This window comes from Cupressus sempervirens, chromosome 5, assembly GCF_028749045.1.
Source record: "Cupressus sempervirens isolate cs-2001-9-10 chromosome 5, ASM2874904v1, whole genome shotgun sequence".
Classification (NCBI taxonomy): domain Eukaryota; kingdom Viridiplantae; phylum Streptophyta; class Pinopsida; order Cupressales; family Cupressaceae; genus Cupressus; species Cupressus sempervirens.
In genome coordinates, this window is record NC_143122.1 from 873,287,981 (window position 1) to 873,304,409 (window position 16,429).

Here is a 16,429-nt window from a genome sequence, read left to right on the forward strand (position 1 = left end):
GATTTGATTTCTTTATTTAAAGAGTTAATTAGTTTTTTAAATTTTGGTATGACACCCTTAAAACTCATGTACAAGTAGGAAGTAGTAGTACCTACAGAGTTTATGGTACCAAGTCTACAGATAGCCATTGATAATAAGCTCGGTGACATGGAGAGCTAGAGGGAGAGGCTCTATGCCTTGAACAGATTGGATGAGAAGAGGGCAATGGCTCAATGGGCGATCGATGTAGCACAACAACAGAGGAAATTTTGGCATGACAAACATCTTTGATCGATGAGGTTTCAACCTGGCCATCTAGTCTTGAAGTTTAATGGAAGGAACGAGATCAAGCCTAGTAAATTTAAAGTAAAATGGCTAGGCCCCTTCAAAGTTTTGGAGGTTGGAGCCAATGGATTCATCAAATTGACAAATTGTGGACACTTGACGGCTGAGAAATCGCGAATGCCATGAATGGTTCAAAACTTAAGATTTACCACTAAAGGCATGAAGAATGGAAGAATAATGGTTCATGCCCCGAATAGAGGAATAATTTAGACCTAGGTATAAGGCAGAACAAAAATGCAAGCAAATATATAAAGATCATACAACGACATGTAGTGTAATGAGCTAGAGAAAAAAAGAGTAACACCGTATGATAGTTTTGGACAAATATATGCGGGACACCCTACGGTTGTGCTGGACAAGGTAACCTAAGTTGTCATCCGGTAAATTCAGAGGCAGAAACATTACCAAAAGTGAGCGTACGGTAATAGAGAAGAGAGGTGGTACAACATGATGTACGAAGCCTAGAGAAGCAACTCCCACCAAAGGCAAAACCGCCAAGAGACATCGCACAGAGGCGAAATGGCAATATCGTATGACCAAATGTTGATAACCGTATGACCTCCACCGAACACGCAAAGGGAAACAATATAGTCCCATACGACCATTGACCGACATCCCCAGAGGCATAGTCATCAACAATGTACGCGCTAGTTCACTAGAGGATAGTAGCCGACACCGTACGACCTTCCTAGAGACGAGAGATCTTTAGTTGGAAATCGCTGTATGACCATGAAAGGATACTGAGACATCATGGAGATAGACCTTTGACCATATGATACAATAAAGGGGATCCTATGAGACACCACACGAATAGAAAGACAAATCGGGTTGCTGAGCAAACAATTTATAAACAATTCAAGGCAATGCTGCAATCACAATATAACTACAAGTCCTCATACATCGTGCCAACACTCTTGAAAGCCGGCAAAGGGGATTGCTGTACACGGCAAAGTGTTAGCACACCAAGACATGCCATCCGGAGCATTATGGAAGCATAATGAAAACATTGCAGGATAGGGTGATAGGGCATGACACTCAAAATATATTATACCAAAAATGGTGGGAAGGTTTTGGGTGAGTAAGAGGAACTGTACGTGGTGACAACAAAGGGACGAAGGTAGATAAGCTGAGAGATTGAGACTTGTACCCACCACATACATAGCCATGAATTGCAGCCGTACAGGCTAAGCCCTAACCATTTTTCCCTTTCTCTCTTCTGCACAAAAGACAAAGAGAAAATTATTATGGAGCCTGCTAGGAAGATGCGTTGGAAAGCACAGTTGCATGGAGGCGATTCAAGTTGCCAAAGTATGAAAGCAAACAAGCACACCCAAACCTAGTCCTTAGGTGTGAGAGTTGTAGGAGGAACGAAACAGAAAGTGAGACCAAAGATGGCATCGACAAATGCTTCAAAGGATCTTGTGATGGATGAGACAGTCGCTTCTAAAGGTTTGAACGACCTTGATTGCAGGAATTGGTGGTTTGATTGTCCTGACACCCCAAAGAATCAATTGAGTAAAGATCACTTGTGGAGAACGCCAATCTTCTACATCAAAGAATTCAAAGACTCATTAAGGAAGATGAAAGAGGCATTTGATGCAACTTTTAGACGAAGCACAGTTACGTATCTACAACATAGGGTAGTAGTCTCTTTCACCACAACAAAGTTTTGTAGGGTATTTGGACTACCAGAGAAAAGACATAAGATTGAGGTAAAGCTTTAGAACATGCCATAGGAGAAAAAAGATTTGTACATTAACATGATTTGTCAAGAGGATCTTATAGACGCACACAAGGCGTCTATCCGTAGTTTGTCACATCACAAAGGGTTGAAGAAATTTTTTATCCCCAAGGGACATTGAAGGCGTCTAATGGGTGTGGTGAAAAGTCAACTAACATGCTCTAGTTGTGCTTCTAACGTCTTTGTTCCACAGTTAACCCTCATGAACAATTTGATGGCAGGTAGGGTATATGATTGTGTTGCATTGTTGGCTGAGCACATGTATGAGTTTATGACACTCCAACATAAAACGTTTTACATGACGCATTATGCTATTGGCTTGCTTCTTGATGCTTTAGTGAGCCAGATGCAGTTGTCCAATGAGATTAGAGGGGGACTGTTGGCATCGGGTGAGATGGAGGCATTTGGATACCCCAGCTGGCTAGAAGTTGACCAGTCAGAAGAGAGTTTAACATGATACACATGGAGACATTGATAGTGGACAACATGATACCTTAGAGAACGAGAGTGCCTCGGAGAAGGACAACACCTAGCCTGAGGAGGAGAAGGAGATAGAGACCGTGTTGGCACCTTTGTATTTACTTGCACCATGATATCTTCTTCAACACACTTGGTGCCCACTACGAGGACACTTCCCATTGATGGGTTTGGCTAGAGTCGAGCACCAACAATTATGATGTCACCAACGGTAACCATAGAGAGTGTTTCCATAGTAGCCGAGGCCGAGACGATGGTGACAACCGAGATAGCTCCCCTAGTGGCAACAGAGTCAGAGACTATTGGAGAAGAAGTTGTGGTGGTAGTCCTGAAGCAGGAGATTGAGATGCCTACAATTCATGCGGATGCAGTTTCAATTGACATAGCTCCGATAGGAACCTGACTCGGGAGATAGAGATTGAAGGCAACACATCGCAGGAGCTGCAAATTCAGCTTGAGGAAATTGACTCCGATGTCATGGTGACCATTGATGATGCACTCCTAGCTGCCTCGATTGGAGAGCATTCCACCAAGCCGAGTTAGATGATGAGTCATGCTAGCAAATACTTGAGATAGCGGTTCTAGATCACCCCTATGGCATTTGGACCCTCTATTCTGTCTCTTATGCAGGAGGGTTCCCATCCCCAGGCGATGGCAGGAGACAATACCGCACTAGGCGAGGTGGTTGTACCGACATTGGGTGATACAAAAGAAGGGAAGGAGAAGGCAATTGTGATAGATGAGGTAGTTGGAGGATGTCCCTCTGGAAAAACTATGATACAAACTGTAGAGGAGACGTAGCAGGTAGAAGAATATGACTCAGGCGATATAGAAGTTTTCTCATATATTGATTCTCTTACTAAGGTGGTTGAGAAAGGACGAGAGATTACATCCAAGGCACAGTCTAAGACGAAGGAGTTTAAGAAGTTTCATGTGTTTATACGGACATGATGCTCCTCAGCCTTCCATACTTGCTTTGAAGCACGAGGATGACCCATGATTGAGATGCTAGAGATGATGGCAGAATGGATTGCAGTGGAGGATTCACTGGGAGCGAGGAGACATATTGAGACGATCACACACGAGATAGTGGAAGTGTATAAGGATGCTTACTCGACTTGGCGGTGTGTGGAGGTTGATAGGGTACTTGTAGAGAGATCTTGGGAGGAGATTGCTACCCAATTCACCACCCAGTAGGCAGAATGGGCAAAGAAACGTGAGGATTGGGCAAAGGAATGGGAGGCATTGAAGGCTCAGTTGGATGTAGCCACACAAGATAAGACTCGAGCAGAGATATAGTTGGCTATAACAGAGATGCAATTGGTTGAGCTCACACAGGAGAAATCTGTCATAGAGGCATGGTTAGCAAAGGCCCAAGTATCATCTGAGAAGGTGGTTGAAGTAAAAGATGTTGCAATTATGTTGAAAGAGGCAGTGGAGGAGGACTCAAAGCTATGAGCATATTTGCATGTTCGCACACAACAGTTGTACCAGCTTCCGACGAGGCTCAACCCTCCAGCTTAGTTCCAGGGATGCCACCTCTACTTTATCTTAATTATTTTCTTTGATGTATGAATGTAAAACATCATCCCTATTTTCTGTTTTCTGCTATGGACATTTTGTATCTTGTCGTCCAAAGAAAACTTTCCATTTTTGGGGGGATGATGTTATCGGGAAATTGGGTAGTTAGATAGTTTGGAGAAACCGAGGGAAGTTATACAGGTGTGACAGTTCACTTTGCACCCCCTCGGGTACTATATGTATGAACCCTCTTTATCTGAAAGGACATTTTGTGCATTGGAAATGCAATCTTGCATTTGATGGTTAATGAATACATAAGTTGCTTCTAAATTATCTATACTTTCTGTGTTCAATATCCTGTTATATATTTATGCATTAATTTTTGTTACCCCAAAGGGTAAACACTGGAATTGAATACAAACACCTAAAACAGAAAAACCTACCACTCTCAGATGTCTCAACTGCATTTACATTCATACATAACTCTTAAACTTTTTTAAAATACTCAATTATAGACATATAAATATTGAAGAAACAATGCCCTTTGACAAATTCTGAAGGGATTGTTTAGTGTTATGACTTGTTTTTCAGTTACAAGAGAGTCACAATAAAGTTTTGATGTACCCAAAGCTCTGGTGTTTGAAAGGAATGCCAACTCCTTTCTTGAATGCAGCTCGCACTCATCAAATCGTATGCAACCAAACATGTATCTTGCATTTTTTAAATAAACAATGCTTAGTAGGATAACTGGTTCCCTGAAATTTTGGCTGTCACTTGTATAGTAGCTGTTACATCATGCATTATATGAATATATGTCAACAAAAACTTTATTTGGATTTAAAAGAATGTTAGAAAACTTTGAATGAATGTGATTTGTAACCTATTGTAACCACTTCAAAAATACTTTGTCATGTTTAATGTTTGCAGGTTTTAGCTAACTTGCATAAAACTGTGGTTCCGTACTTGACAAATCCAATTCTGCTTAGGTAAAAGAGGTTTAATTGGCATATTCGCGCTTTTTGATAGCATAGTGTTCCTCATATTAAATTGTTGACAATGGATGATCTTGTCTCAAATTGTTGTGGTTCATGAAGTCATTTATAGATAGCTTTTATCGCGTCTAACAGTTTTTTCTAATAACATTTGCAGTGATTTCCTTACACAGTCATATGATATTGGGGGTGTAACCAGTGTGATGGCACTAAATAGTCTTTTCATACTAATTACAGAGCATGGCTTAGAGTATCCCGACTTTTACAACAAGCTCTATGCACTCTTAGAACCATCAATATTTATGGCAAAATATCGTTCCCATTTTTTTGAGGTAATGTTTGTTTGCCAAGTTGCAAATTTATTTTCATCTGTGATGATTGGAACAGTGCAAATTTTTGTCACAAATCATTCAAAAAGATAAACTGCCTCAATCCAAAATACTTAGCCTCACCTTATATCATCTTTGGGATGGATCTAATTGTTATTACACAAGGATCTTTTTTGGGTATATGATTTGCTTTATACTTAACTGTCTTAATTAATAGCTTTGAAAATGGGAGTGATTGTCAAGTTATATGTTTCTTTGTAATTATTTAACAAACATGATATTTCACTTTTTGTCCTTTGGATAACGGTGCATACTATTCTTCTCTCTTGATTCACAGTTCACGATCTTGTTTTCTATTCTCCTGAAGGTTTGAATATGTTTAGAAGTGATTCCATAAATTCAGATAAGCCGTCAAGAAATGTATTGTAAATCCGTGATTGCTGCTTACAAGTGGGATAATATGATGAAAATGTAAAACATTCTGTAATCATCAATGTTGATTTCAAAATTAACATAAAAGTAACATTCAACAAACCATTGTTGCAAAAATCTTTTGGGGAAATAAATGAAAACCATAAATATTAAGCTTTTTGCAAAATAATTGAGATTAAACAGGGAAAACTATAGATATTAATAAACTGTAAGCAAATACAAATAGAAAGAGGACAAAACCTGCTGGTTTTTGAACTTGAAGGCATTTCAATATCATCGATATATAGTGAGAAAACAAAATTTAGAGCACCAAATTTTAACAATGAACAATAGTTTAAAACTCTTAGTTATGAAATATTAGTACCTAATCCAAATTAAAGCCCACAGCAAGAGAATATTTTCATTTCGAGTCCCCAACAAATCGAAGAGTCAAAGGTGATGCTGCTTCGTCCTGCTATGTATGTACATTGATTGAATGTTTGAATATGCAGGGCTTATGCAACATTTTAGTAAGTGCCATGTGTGTATTGTAATTTCTCTGTATGCTTTGCTTTTTTTCTGGCTAATTCTATTATTCTTTTAGCGAGGTTCTCCCCATCTTTAGATCTACTTGAGTGGTTTTTGTTCATGTAACTGTCAGAATAAAAATATTAAACAATATACAAACATTTATTTGTAATATAATGAGGATAAATATTTTAAATTTAATCTAAGATTTTAACACTAATAATATAGTGATACTATTTGACAGTATACTTTTGTATTTTAAATAAATAACTAATAATAGATATCAAATAATAAAAAATATTTATACAATGGAGAACTAAAAGTTATTAAATTAAACTTATAATTAAAAAATATAATCCTAAATTGAAGGGAAAATAATAAAACATAAAAATAAGAATATTCATATAGATTTTAGAATAATAAAAAGTCATACGAGTATTATTATTGTCGTTAAGTTTTATTTGATTCACATGGATTATTCAGAATGGATTTTTGAGATGATCTTGGAGAGGTTTGGTTTTTTTAAAGTTCAAGAGTAGATGAAATTTTCAGCCAGATATTGGCAAACGGTGAAGTCCAGTAAAAGATGGGAAAGAACATCAAGCAGCTTTAAAAGAAAAGTTCAAGTAATGAGGATGCTTGATAATCTATTGTAAAATATGCAAAAATAACGATTAGAAAACTGTAGATGCTTACTAGAAAATTCCATGATAGACACTTGGACAATGTCCTTATCCTTCCTCTGGTAATTTTTGGTTAGCATGTTTCTATATGATATAGAATTTTCCTTTTTCATTTATTCATGGATGCATGAGCAATCCTGCATCGCCAAAAATATATTTTCACTTTTTTGTTCATGTTTTGCATTCTTGGTGACATGTTACCCCATTTTCATTTTTTAATCAATTAAGTGGAGCTGGTTAAGTTTTACAGATATTTTTAAGGGTGCATGTCTTTTATTACTTAGTGTTTTGCCAAGAGAACATGCGATAAAAGAACTTCAGTTAAATGCAGTTGTTAACAATGAAAAAAAAACTTATACCATTGCATATAAAGGGGGTTTTCTTTATTCATGAATGAAATCATGTCCCACACAACTGTTGGAGTGACTGCTATAATGCATCATGAAAGAAATTGATGCATATAAGAATGAAAGCATAGGAAAGAGAAGGGATCCATCATTGCCTTGTAATGACGAAGCCCCACGTATGAAGAACTTCTTCAGCTCCTACATAGGGTTCACCTTGTTCCTCTAGAAATACCTACAAGGAGATAGGAGAAATTGTGCTTGGGATGCCAAATCATTTCATATACATCATCATCAGATGCACAATTTGCTCCTAAAATGCATTAGATCAATTTTTAGTCATCTAAATTTGATAGGAAAACAAAGAAGCAAATCAGAAATCCATTGTTTTATTTAAAGAGTTTGTTCATTGTGCAGGTATAGGTTCAGTTTTATTGCTAATCACTTTGTACTAGTTTCATAGATATCACAACATGTGGGGTGATATGAGTTCCTACAAGGGTAGAGCCTAGCATGTTATCAAAGGGCAATACATAGCTACAGGATGCACAACCTAGTAGAGTATATGAGAACAACATAGTTAAAAAGAACAAAAGAGTTATAACAGAAAAGGTACAAACCAATCAGAACAATACAATGTTTCATTATAATGATGATGCTTGGGTAGAAACTGGTGATTTCAAGAAGCTTCAGAGAGGTTTCAATATGATGACATAAGTACAACATTCACAAGAGTTAGCTCATGCCCATGGTCACGAAACAGGTATATCTATGTCTCTCCCAAGCACAAACAATGTTACAGTGCTAGGAAGTATAAATATCCACGAAACATGATATCTTGAAGATCAAAAGGTAGGGACAAATGGAGGAGAAGGACAAGGATCTGTTCATTGTCATGAGCATAAAGCAGTCATGTATTACAACCCGCAGTGGCAAACCAATGACAAAACGATTTACAAGGCAAAACAGAGGCATTTGCTTTAACAATACAGTGAGGTTTGCTCATAAAAGTACAATGACTATGTCAGGGCAGCCATCTAATGACAAGACAGTGAGGGTGCCTGGACTAACTGGTAAAAAACATACAAGCATTGGCAATCATATTCAAAAGGCCAGTGAATCAATATGTATGCAATAAAGGAGCATTAAGGAATACACATGAACTGTCAAGTGAATGATAAAGAGTAGAAATCTGAGAGCATACTTTCACATGCTTTGTGAAGGTTATGTGGCAATGAGTAAAATATTTTATTTAATGCACCCTTGTAATCTATCAGAAGAAACAACAAAAAGTTACGACAAAGGAAGCTACAGTACCTATGTAAGTACAGATATGATGGTCATGTCATACAAATGAACATATGAGCCACAAGAATTGTGTATTTCTTGTGTTGACAGAGTAAAAACATCATCAAGGTAATACTAAGGCATAATGGGCATTAGAAGAGAAATAAAATATGACTATGGAATGATTCATCATCATTTTATGATAATGTTGCAAGAGCCAAGTACCTATCTACTCCAAATATAAAAGAGAGTAGTATACATGTCCAAGATAGCATGAGAATCAGTGATACAGGGGATGTTATCATATCAAAGTGAAACCTCAAGATAAGAGTAGAACAATGATATAATGTTAAAAACAATGCCACGATGATTTCAAGTTAAGGGGAACATTAGAGGAGTTCATAGTAGTTAAGCTACAAGTGCAGAAGATCTAATGCATAAAGACAAGCGTAGTGGTGTCAAGAATTTGTGTGAATATTTTATAGACAATGATTTTCATGAACAAAGGACAGTCGTAAGGGATGTCATGGCTATATATAATGCAGTCACGAGTGTGAAGATATAGCATATCAAGGCATAGAGTTGCCAAGGCCATATATCAGAAAATAAAAAGCACCCATAAATGAATGAGATCTATAGCTTCTAGAAGGGGATGAAACCTTTGTGTTTCATGTAAGCATTCAAATGAAAGCTACATAACATGGAAGCCTTTCAGATATCTAGTGACAAGTAATTGCAAAGTGCCATGTTCTTTTTATCACAGTTTTGTACCAATTCATGGTTCCACAATGTTTTATAGGCCACAATATCAAAACCGAAAAGGAAAGGGTTTAAAGTGAAAACCAGGCCATTTTTGTATAGGAAAACAAGGAAACCTTTGAGTGGAGACCCTTCAAAGATCTAAAGAATAAAGCTTCAAATGAAAGAGTTTTGAATATATAAGCAAAGGCTTGTGCACAAAAAGTTCAGCAAAACCCTAAAAGAAATATAGTGACATCAGCTACAAGTAAAACCGATACAAAGAACACATAACAATGTAGTATACAAAAATTCTCCATTATTTTTGTATTCATAATGTTTGAGTAAAATCATATAGAAGAGCAAATATAAAAATATCTTCATTGTCTTACATAAAATGAAACTCAGGGATGCCATAATTAAAACATACTTGTAGACGCATGGTCTTTATTGAGAAGTGGCTCCAAAAAAACCTTAGAAACTCCTTAAGACTTCCATTAAAACCCCAATCCCCTTGTGGCGACTAGTAACAAAACAAAAAGAATGAAGAAATGGTCAAAGCAAAATGAAGTGGTCGCATTCTAGGTTAGGGCTTTATTTATCCTAGCTCATTTCATCAATGAACAAAGGATTTCTGTGCCTTCGATTTATTCTATTATCCTTTTTAATTAATACCTATGGGGGTATTAGGATAGGCTTTTCTTTTAACTTTTGCACTATTATAATATGTAAATATTTGCTAAAGTGTTGGTTTATAAAATGCTTAAGTAAATTATATTTTTGGTGTAGAAATAATTGCATGTACTTTTAAGAGGGTGAATCAGTAAATGTATCTGGGCATAAAAAGGGAGTTGCAAAACACTTGGAGGGTATCTAGGGTTGTTTGAGTCAATTTGGTGGAGTTGAGCAATTTTAGAGGCCTTTATGGTGGTAAAGTCATGGAGTGACCATTTCTCCATTTTTTAGCCTTTTTGGAGTCTTTTAGGGGCCTAAAAATTAGGCATTTGGAGAGAATTCAACTAAGGTAATTTTCTATTCCTATCTTCATGGCTATTTTAGAAAGCATAAGCATCCATCTCCCCACAGTTTGGAGTGAGTTCTTAGTTTTTCTTATGTTGCATTGTAACCCTTTCGGTTCTTTTATTAGAGAATAGAGTTTTGTAACTTGATCCTTTAAAGTATGCCAAGTGAATGAGATGTGTCAACAAAAGGTTAAGCATTTGATTATTTGTGTACAAGAAATAGTGGTATGAATTTGATAGAAATTTGGTGCATCAATTTAGGATCAGTTTTCATTTAATGTTTCCTCTATACCCCCTTTCCCTTTGAAAATATTTCATTTAGGTGAGGTAACCAGGGAGTTGACCTTTTCTGGATGTTCACTTCTATTTTTTGTTTACCCACAGCCAAGAAGTGTTCCTATGTGTTACACGGTTTCTAAGTTAATAGCTTAGTAAGGGATGCAAACTTGTGTGCTACTAGTAGGTTGAAGCTTCAATAGCATATTTTGGAGTGTTGAAGGATAAAATATTGTCTTTATAGAGACTTAGTTTTCATTTCAAAAGACAGAGGCTAATAATGTATTTATGTGATTCTGAAAGAATTATATTCCATAATATCAAGGTTTCAAAGTTTGAAGGGATTAAGTGGCACACTTTAACTTGAAATAAATTTATTTGCTCAATTTGGATGCATAGGGAATTGTTCGTAAGGCATGTGACATTTGACATTCCATTCTTGTTGCATTCTTTCATTTCCATGCCTAAAATGAAGGGAAAAGCTCATTGCATTCTTTCAGTTGCGTGCATTTGTCATGTATCTATATTAAGATGGAGTTTTAATAATAAATAAATAAGTTAATATTATTTAATAAATAATGATAAGAAAATCATATATTACAATTAGCATTAATTAAAAAAGATTAAAGAAATAGCAATAAATTATTATTATAGTATATAAAAATAAATAGTAATATAATCTATTATCAAATAAAATCTAAGAATAAATAAAATTAAATAATAATAAAACTACAATGGATGAATAAATAAATAAAATTGACTACAAGAGATAATATTGCAAAAAGTAAATAAGTAAATAAATAGTATAAAAGAAAATAACATAAGTTAACTAAATCTAATGAAAAGTCAAGAGATATGTAATAAAGAGACACGACTTGTTTAAAATGAGATATAAAAGAGAGGCGAGTTCATTTCAAAAAAAGAAGAAAGGAGAGGGGGACAAGAACAAAGTGAAAAAAGAGAATAATGGAAGAGAAACGTGCTTGAAGAAAATAAGAATCTAACTTTCTTAAAATGTATCAATGATATTGAAGGGATGCGAATTTTCAAAATGGGTCATAATTATGAATGGTTGCGACTCTAAAAATGTTGTAATTATAATGGATTGTGACTTTCTCAAAGGATTATCGACATGAAGGGTTGTGACTTTTCAAAAAGATTGTGACTATGAAGACTTATGACTATTCACGTGGATTGTAATTATGAAAGGGTGTGACTTTTCGAATGGATTATGATTATAACGGAGAATATAAATACAATCAGATCTCTTGAAAAGGAGGAGGAATTAAATAATCTTATATGATTTTAAGATATATTTCTTAGTGTAGTCTTTTATTTTTCCTATTTTGCTAGGTTTTTCCTACACTTTTAATAATCTCGCTTAGGTTAATAAAGCATGTCTTATTAGGTGAATGGTTGTGAGGTGTCACCTTCCTACATGTGAGCATCGATTAGCTATCTTGGGAAGATACTTTGCTATCTTTAGTCCGATAGATGGTTGCTCCTCATTGGTTGGTGTTGCCACCTCCTCCCTCTTCCTAGCTTATATAAGCATGCTACTTGGCTTGTATTTACATCTCTTGTTTTTGCATCCTCGTAATGCTATTTTGCTTCTAGCATTTGCATTACTCTCTTGGAGACTAACTCTGTGTTGCTATTTTGATTTTGTATCATTTGCATTCATAGTTTAAATATTTACTCTTTGCACTAGTTTTCTGGGTTGTTAATCTTTTCAGATTCTAACATGGTATCAGAGCTTTTCTATGTGCAAGAGTAGATTTTAGTTTCTTTTTTTGAGAGATTCGGGGGGGGGGGCTAATAAATTTTATTGTAGTTTTTGGAAAATGAAGTATGCTCTTCTCTTGCATCTTTGGATGATCTTGAGAATCAGAAAAGTTTTGACAAAAACAATTTTTCTCTGGGGTTTCAATCTCAAATCTGATAACCAACTTGCATATTTGGAGTTTTCAATCAGTATTGTAGGTTCCAGCATGCCATTAATGGACTTAGGAAGCTGATCTAGCATTTGCATGTCATGTTTTGGTTGCTGGGGTCGTTTCTTGATTTTTGGAGCCTTTTTTTTACTGTTAAAGGCGTCTGATTTACACTACAGCAACATCTTCTGTACATCAGCAAGGAAAACGCTTTCTGAGTTTTGTTCGCAGCCTCGAAAAACCATCTGAGTATCTTTTAGATTTTGCATGCAAGCTATATATTTTGCAGAATCGAGCATGAAAAGCTACAGACATACCCCTCTCCGTTGGCAGTCGCAGATTTGAATGCAGTTTTCAAATGTCTCGTTCTTGCTCATACGGACTCCGATTTTGATGATTCTTGTTATGAACTTGGCTATTTTTTTGTGCTCTATCCACTAGTGGAGTTGTTTTTTGATTTTCATGCATGAATTCTTCAGAAATTGCAGATTCTCAGCCGTGACTGTGCACAGTTCTCGTTTTGGAAACTTCGGAGGATCATAACTTTCTCATACGACTTTGAATCGAGGCGATTCTTTTTTTGAAAGTGCATGATTTTTTGAGTAGATCGAAGTGGTGCTATTTGTTTCCTTGATTATTGTGCCCAAGTTTCACTTTTAGCATATGCTCTTCATGAGGGTTTGTAATGCATTGAAATCAAGACCACTAAGTATTTCTTTCTAGTGGTAGTTGTAAACACACTAAAATAAAGTGCCAAATCATATTTCTTTGGGGGGGGTTCTTTGATTGAGTAAAAAGGGGGGGGCATTGTCGTGGCTGGGTTCTCTTCTTTTTAGCATTTCTTTGCATTTCTTCATCATGGATCAAACAAATATGCCCATCCTAACTCCATACAATTACTTTGAGTGGAAATCACGTATGACAATTCACTTAAGGAAAGCTAGATTAAATAGGATAACTATGGGACTTGAAACTGAACCTGCTAAAGATGAAGACAAGCCTAAGTGGTTTAACAAATGTGATGAGGCATATGGAACATTGTGTTTGTCTGTTTCTCCTGACTTGCTATTTCACATTGAGTCTTTGGATACACCAAATGAAGTATGGAAAAAGCTAGAAACATTATTTGGCACACAAGATTCAATGAGGGGTCATATGTTGGAAAATGAATTAATTAGTTTGAGTCCAGGTAATTTCAACACAATCCAAGATTTCTTCATCAAATTGAAATCACTAAGGCTGCAGTTAAAACAATGTGGAATTGAAAAGAAAGATGAACAACTGATTCTCAATATTCTCTCTAAGTTAAGTTCAGAATATTTTGTGTTTGTCTCTACCTTCTATGCTACTAAGGGTGCACTTGGTACTCAATTCACCATGCCATCTCTAGATGATTTTGCTGTCAATTTCACTCTAGAATAGGACAAGCTAATCCAGATGGGCACTCTTAAGTCCTCTAAGTCACATGCCTTAGCAACCAACCAAGGCACAAAAGAACAAAAAGGACAAAGTAGTAACAACAATAGTAAGGATGAGAAACAAAATAATAGTGAGGAAAAGAAGGATCAGATACCAATTGCTTCAAAAGCAACTATTGATACCTCATCCTCTAAGGGCGATAAGCCTAAGAAAGAAAAGGTTAAATGTGCCTATTGTAAAAGACTCGGTCATTATGAACATAAATGTTTGAAGAAACAAATTGATCACTCGACATACATTCTTGAGAAGAATAATATTAGTGTTTCTGAGTCTATCAAACAAAGTTTTAATGAAGAGTCTAACAAGGCAAAATAAAACAACAAGGGGAAAGGAAAGGGCAAAGCTCTTGTTGCAGTTGCTTCCTCACCATCCACTTGGGTTCTTAATTCGGGTGCTTCGCACCACATGGCTTCATCTAAGGAAGAACTTGCATCCTTGGAGCCATGTACTATGCCTTCTATTTTGATGGGTGATGACACTCCTATTGAGGTGTGTGGGAGAGGGTCTGTTGATGTGGGGGATGGCACATTCCATGATGTTCTTTGTGTACCCTCATTACCAACTAATCTCCTATCAATATACCAAATCACTCACACAGGTTTAGGCAAGCGGGTTGAGTTCACTCCTGATTCAATGGAGATACGTGAGTTGCATAGTGATTGTGTAGTTGTAGTTGGGAGAGCAAATCATCAGTCACGGCTCTATCTGTTTTCTCACTTTGTTCCTGATCCTCCTTCATCTGTTTTGCTCACTCACTCTAATGATGTGAGTAAATTATGGCATGAGCGGTTTGGCCATCTTAACTTCCGCTATTTGCATCAGCTCAACCAGCAGAGCATGGTCACAGGGTTGCCTTCGGTTCAATTCTCAGGAGGTGTTTGCCAAGGTTGCATTCTTGGTAAGCATCCTAAGGAAAAGTTTGACAATAGTAAGACATGGAGAGCTTCACAGATACTAGAGTTAGTTCACAGTGATTTGGCTGGTCAATTTCAACATCCTTCTTTCAGCAGGGCCCGATATGTCCTCACATTCATTGATGACCTTTCTCGATATACATGGGTGTACTTTCTCAAACAGAAGTCAGAGGTATTTGATCATTTTCAAGACTTCAAAAATTTTGTAGAAAAGCAATTTGGGAAAGCCATCAAGGTTTTGTGCACAGACAATGGTGGTGAGTATGTCAACCATCGGTTTGAAAGATTTTGCACTTCAGAGTGGATTGATTTACAACATTCAATTCCATACAATCCTCAGCAAAATGGTGTTGCAGAACGGAAGAATAGATCCTTGAAGGAAATGGCAAACTGTATGATTCACTCTAGATCTCTTGCACCACAGTATTGGGCAGAAGCCATTAACTGTGCTTGTTATATCCATAACCGTGTTCCTCACCGAGCCTTGAAGGGAGTTACTCCTTTTGAAGCTTGGAGCGGTCGGAAACCATTAGTTAAGCACTTTCAAGTTTTTGGCTCCCCTGCATGGGCCCACATTCCTATAGAGAAACGTAAGGCCTTGGATCCGCAAAGCAGACCTTGCATATTTGTAGGTTATCCTGATGGTGTGAAGGGTTATCGGTTGCTCCACCCTACTACACATGAGTTATTCATTGAGAGGAGTGTTCAGTTTGAGGAGGGATCTTCAAGCTCACTTTCTATCACTTCTCCAACTCCTTCTACCTTGACATTAGAGTCACTTGGAATACATGACAGATCTTCTGATGAGTCAGATTCACCTGAACAGTCTTCTACCTCTACTTCTGATGCAGAAAGTGATTCAGAGAACTCACCTCCTTCCTCTCCTAGTCATCATTCAGAGGTTAATGATTCCCCTCCAGATTCTCCATCTTCTTGCCCACTTTGGGCTAGACAGACCTTGCAGTCTGCAGGTGATTGGGTTGGGGATCCATCAGACACCAAGCGAACTCGTTCACAATTCCAGGATGCTCCACATGTCTTCATTGCTATTGCCTCAGATCCACAGTCCTTTCATGAGGCTTCTGGTATTTTTGAGTGGGATACAACTATGCAAGAAGAGTATAGTTCCTTGATGAGGAACCACACTTGGGATCTTGTCCCTCTTCCTAAAGGAAGAAAACTTGTTAGATGTAAGTGGATCTATCAGACAAAATTTGCAGCAGATGGGTCAGTCGACAAACACAAGGCTCGCTTGGTCGCCAAAGGATTCTCCCAGGTTCCTGGGATTGACTACTCTGAGACTTTTGCGCCAGTTACCCGAATGAATTCCATTCGAATTGTTCTTGCCATTGCTGTAGCTAATCGTTGGGAAGTACATCAGATGGATGTGAAGAGTGCTTTTCTTCATGGTGACCTTCATGAGGAGATC

At 36.9% G+C, this 16,429-nt stretch overlaps 1 protein-coding gene across 4 annotated transcripts in view; it reads left to right on the forward strand.

Annotated features, from left to right (window-relative positions):
* EMB2762 (CCAAT-binding factor) overlaps nucleotides 1-16,429 on the forward strand; it is a 277,094-nt gene that overhangs the window by 144,035 nt on the left and 116,630 nt on the right. For all 4 annotated transcript variants that reach the window (XM_089832810.1, XM_089832811.1, XM_089832808.1 and 1 more), the window contains exons 9-10: nucleotides 4,991-5,049; nucleotides 5,213-5,387. In XM_089832810.1, the coding sequence (XP_089688936.1) occupies nucleotides 4,991-5,049; nucleotides 5,213-5,387 (234 nt within the window). The remainder of the gene's footprint in view (nucleotides 1-4,990; nucleotides 5,050-5,212; nucleotides 5,388-16,429) is intronic.